Source organism: Bos grunniens, chromosome 2 (genome assembly GCF_055505025.1).
Source record: "Bos grunniens cultivar Pamir isolate PY7600 chromosome 2, Bosgru_T2T1.0, whole genome shotgun sequence".
Taxonomy (NCBI): domain Eukaryota; kingdom Metazoa; phylum Chordata; class Mammalia; order Artiodactyla; family Bovidae; genus Bos; species Bos grunniens.
Window position 1 is genome coordinate 133683255 of NC_141166.1, and position 4321 is coordinate 133687575.

The window sequence follows — 4321 nt, forward strand, 5'->3', positions numbered from 1 at the left end:
CAGATACGGGAAGAGGTGGAGATGTGCATCAAGAGACAGATCATGAAAGGTCCTTGACTGTCAGGCTCAGAGTCTGAGACTTTACCCAGAAGGGCAAAGAAATTTAGTGAAGGATGAAATGTGAGAAAGACACCTGAGCAAAGAGAAATTTTGCATATCAATTTGAGGGTGTGTGAAGTGTGGCTTAGAGCAAAGAGGACATATGTTACCCCTTAGAACTGAGAAGGCTGGTGCTTAGCAAAATTGTATATTTGATAAGACACCATAGGAAGACAACTAGAGAAAATATGGCTTTTTTGCTTTCAGACTTCCTGTTTCCAGACCCACTCTCTGTGCAGACTGATAAACATGGGCAACATCATGAAAATGAGGGCTGTGAACAGGGCATGGGGTTGGGAACATGCCCCCAGTTCCCCTCCTGTTCTCTGAGGCATGGTTCTGGATCACTCTTGTCCTTCTAAGGGAATACAGTCCATGACTTTGGTTTTTTTGTGCTGTTTATAGAAGAGGTCAAAAAGGCTGAGTGAGTGAACAGTGTGGACCATACTGATGGCTAAAAAGCCTGAGTAAGGAGGAGTCAGAATTGAACACACTAGGGAACCATTGGTGGCTTTTGAGCAGGGGAGGGTGTGGAAAATGGATATTTTAGGAAATTTTGTCTAGCAACTGTAGGCAAGATAGCTATAAAAGCATCATTTTGATAATGGAGCTGGTAAAAAGCAGTAGGATTTTTAAAAAGTCATTACTTATAAATGTTGATCTTCATTCAGAAGGAATTACATAGGTATCTGAATATTTATGTTTCTAAATACAGAGAAAGTATAGTGCTCAGAGGGACATAATGATACTTTTGAGTTTTAGCCAGAAAAATATTATATAAATTGAAGTTGTTTCTGTATATATTATCACATTTTATTCCCATCACCCTTAAGAAGTAAGAAATGTAGGCAATAGTGTCATTTTCAGAGAAGGAAAATAAGCCAGCATTTAGGCCCTTTCCCATGGTTGGGGCTGGCCACAGAGCTTAGAGGACAAAGCCTGGAATCTTGACAATCAGGTCAGTGGAGGTAATTCTACAACTGGTCTCCTATCCATACAGAGACTTTGAATATAAGTTTCAACTCCATTTGTCCAATAGGATTTTATGCCATAATGCCAACCTTCTCTATCTCCGGTCAAATATGGTATCTACTGGCCACATCTGGCTTTTGTAATTTGAAACATGGCTGAGGTGACTAAGGATATTTATTTTATTTTATTTTACATTAAAATTACATTCACATGACCGTATGTGGTTGGTGACTCTGGCCTGAGCTCACTGCTCCTTGGATGGAATCCTTGTCTTTCAGTCATCCATCAGTCAAATCTTGGGTTACTTTTTCATGCTCACAGACCAGATATCCAGCCTTTTTCTGGGGAAGAAGGGGAGGCAGCTGGAGGCTGGTTCAATCTTTCAAGGTGCCTTTGATGTGATAAAAGCTCTCTGTAGTCACTTGGGGTTGATCAGATCTGGGTTAAACAAAGGTAAGTGAGGTCTTTACTGTAGGACTTTTTTGAGCCTTTTCAATGCTAATGCTCCCTTTAAAACCAGAAAAGAAGAGATTCAGTAACTATAGGTCCATTTTCACAGGATATATAGTGTACCAAGGAGTATATTTTTGAAAACTGGCTTTTGAGAAAGAAAATATGTTTGAGACACTTACTGGGTATGTGACCTTGAACAGCTTCTTCATCTTGCTTCATCCTTTATTTGCACAATGCTAATAATACATTCTAACTCAGAGGGTTGCTGTGAGTATGTGCTTACTTAGAAGCAATTAAGACTTGGTCCATGCCATAAGTGAGTCCATCCCTGACTGTTAATCAAGATGTGAAGTATACAAAGATGTGCAATTCTAACAGAAAAGTCACAAAGCCTGCTGATAGACAGCAGGTTTTATTTATTTATTTATTTTTTTATTTTTTATTTTTATTTTTTTTTAAAATACTGAGTTTATTTCACATGTATATTTTTGTCTCCCCACCATTTCCATCTGTCTGACCACCACTACTACTATTCCTATCATAACATTCCATACATACTTAAAACCAAGCAAAGGGTGGAGTTCCATCTTTAAAAACTAAACAGGCATTTTGGACAACACATTCTTGGCAATGGAACGTGGACAACATTTATCAGACACGGTAGGGAAAGTTCTCACTCTGCATTATAAAAAGGACAGCCAGATATCAACTGTTACAGAAATGAAATAAGACGGAAAATTTTTAACAAACTGTTTAAACTATTTTCTTAAAGAGACTTCCTCCACTGCCAGAGATCTTGAATAGCCTCCTGGTCAGTCATCCGGAAACAATTCTTCACATAATTGATAAACTTGGCTTCCACTTTGGGAAGGGAACCACCTTTTTCTATACTTGCTTGCATTTTTGCTTTAATGTCTTCTACAGAGCTAGGTCCTTTAGGTGTTTTCGGTGTTTTTTCCTGTTTTTTGAAGGATTCTTGACCTTTTGATCTTGGTGTTGACGGTTTTGAGTCTTTTCCATTTTGGTTCGATTTTTGTGCATTTTTGGCTGGAGTATCTCGTACAGATTTCTTTACTGGAGCTTTTTCTTCAACTTCCTCATCAAAATCGTCATCATCATCATCTTCATCATCATCATCATCGTCATCGTCGTCATCATCTTCATCTTCATCAGCAGCAAGCTTCACTTTTTTCTGGGGAACCTTGCTACCACTTCCAGGGGCAGAACGCTTTCCAGATATACTCAGGAGTTTCACCTCCTCCTCCTCCTCTTCTTCTGACTCTGCATCTTCCTCCACAGCTACTAAGTGCTGTCCACTGATATGCACAGGCCCTGAACCACACTTCAACCGTAAGACCACAGGTGGTGTAATTTCAAAGCCCCCAAGAGAAACCGTTGGCTGTACAGACATTTTCAAAGTTGCCAGTGTTACTTTAATTGGACTGCCTTCATAATTCATCGCCTCTGCTTCAACAACGTGTAACTCATCCTTTGCTCCAGCCCCTAAACTGACCGTTCTTAAAGATAACTGGTGCTCATTTTCATCATTATCCACCTTGAAGTGATAATCTCTGTCAGCCTTTAGTTCACAACCGAAAAGATAGTTCTGGGGCCTCAAGGGGCTCATGTCCATGTCCATTGAATCCTCCATGGGTTGGCTGCACGCACTTATGTGGGAGAGAAGCCGGACGGAATTAAACGACTACTATTGGAACCAGCAGCCGCGCAGGACGGAATCACACCAGGGCAGACAGCAGGTTTTAAAGTCTCTCTTTTCACCTTCATTCTTTCTGACTTACTCAGAGATATGCAGTTACTTGAGCAGGTTTGCATTTGTACAGCGTTGTTTCCTTGAGCTGTCTGCATTGTTCTTACCTACATTGGTAGCCTACTCAATACTGGTCTAATTATTCCTTGTCTGGTTTATGCCATTGAATTTTATTTATTTATTTTTTTTTTTAAATTTTATTTTATTTTTAAACTTTACAATATTGTATTAATTTTGCCAAACATCAAAATGAATCTGCCACAGGTATACCCGCGCTCCCCATCCTGAACCCTCCTCACTCCTCCCCCAACCCCCACCCTCCCTCTGGGTCGTCCCAGTGCACCAGCCCCAAGCATCCAGTACCGTGCATCGAACCTGGACTGGCGACTCGTTTCATACATGATATTATACAGGTTTCAATGCTATTCTCCTAAATCTCCCCACCCTTTCCCTCTCCCTCTCCCACAGAGTCCATAAGACTGATCTATACATCAGTGTCTCTTTTGCTGTCTCGTACACAGGGTTATTGTTACCATCTTTCTAAATTTTAATGTGTGAATGGTAGATAATGCAGGAACAGCTGTTGACAAAGGAAGGACGCACATCTTGGCAGACCCATACTCTCAGTTACTGACAGACAGGGGTCCTGTGTTTTGAAATTTGGCTCACTGCAGTTTTGTGTTTGGCCAATGAATGGGAGCCGGGGGATAGAACATTAAGTCAAGGAGGATTATTTCTGAGTCTTAAGATCTGACGGTATTTGACTTGCTAGGTTTTGGACTTCCTTCCTTCTCTCCTTTTTTCTCTCCCTTATCTCTTCTTTCTCTCTTTTTTGGAAAGGTGATGTCCATCTTACACCTGTCCCACCATCATATTTTAGAATGGGACAACTCATCTGGTTTCACAGTTCACAACCAGAAAGGAAATTTGCCTCAGAATGAATTGCACTCAAGTCTCACCCATGTCTTATTAGATGATATTTAGATGAGATTTTGGACTTTGGACTTTAGAGGTGATGCTAGAATGACT

The 4321-nt window shown here is 40.5% G+C and overlaps 1 protein-coding gene across 1 annotated transcript; it reads right to left on the reverse strand.

The window, feature by feature from the left end:
* Nucleotides 1-1934: 1934 nt before the first annotated feature.
* Nucleotides 1935-3275, reverse strand: LOC147378789 (nucleophosmin). Its single transcript, XM_086372151.1, has one exon. The coding sequence runs from the start codon at nucleotides 3173-3175 to the stop codon at nucleotides 2291-2293; it is 885 nt and encodes a 294-aa protein (XP_086228277.1). The 5' UTR covers nucleotides 3176-3275; the 3' UTR covers nucleotides 1935-2290.
* Nucleotides 3276-4321: the final 1046 nt, after the last annotated feature.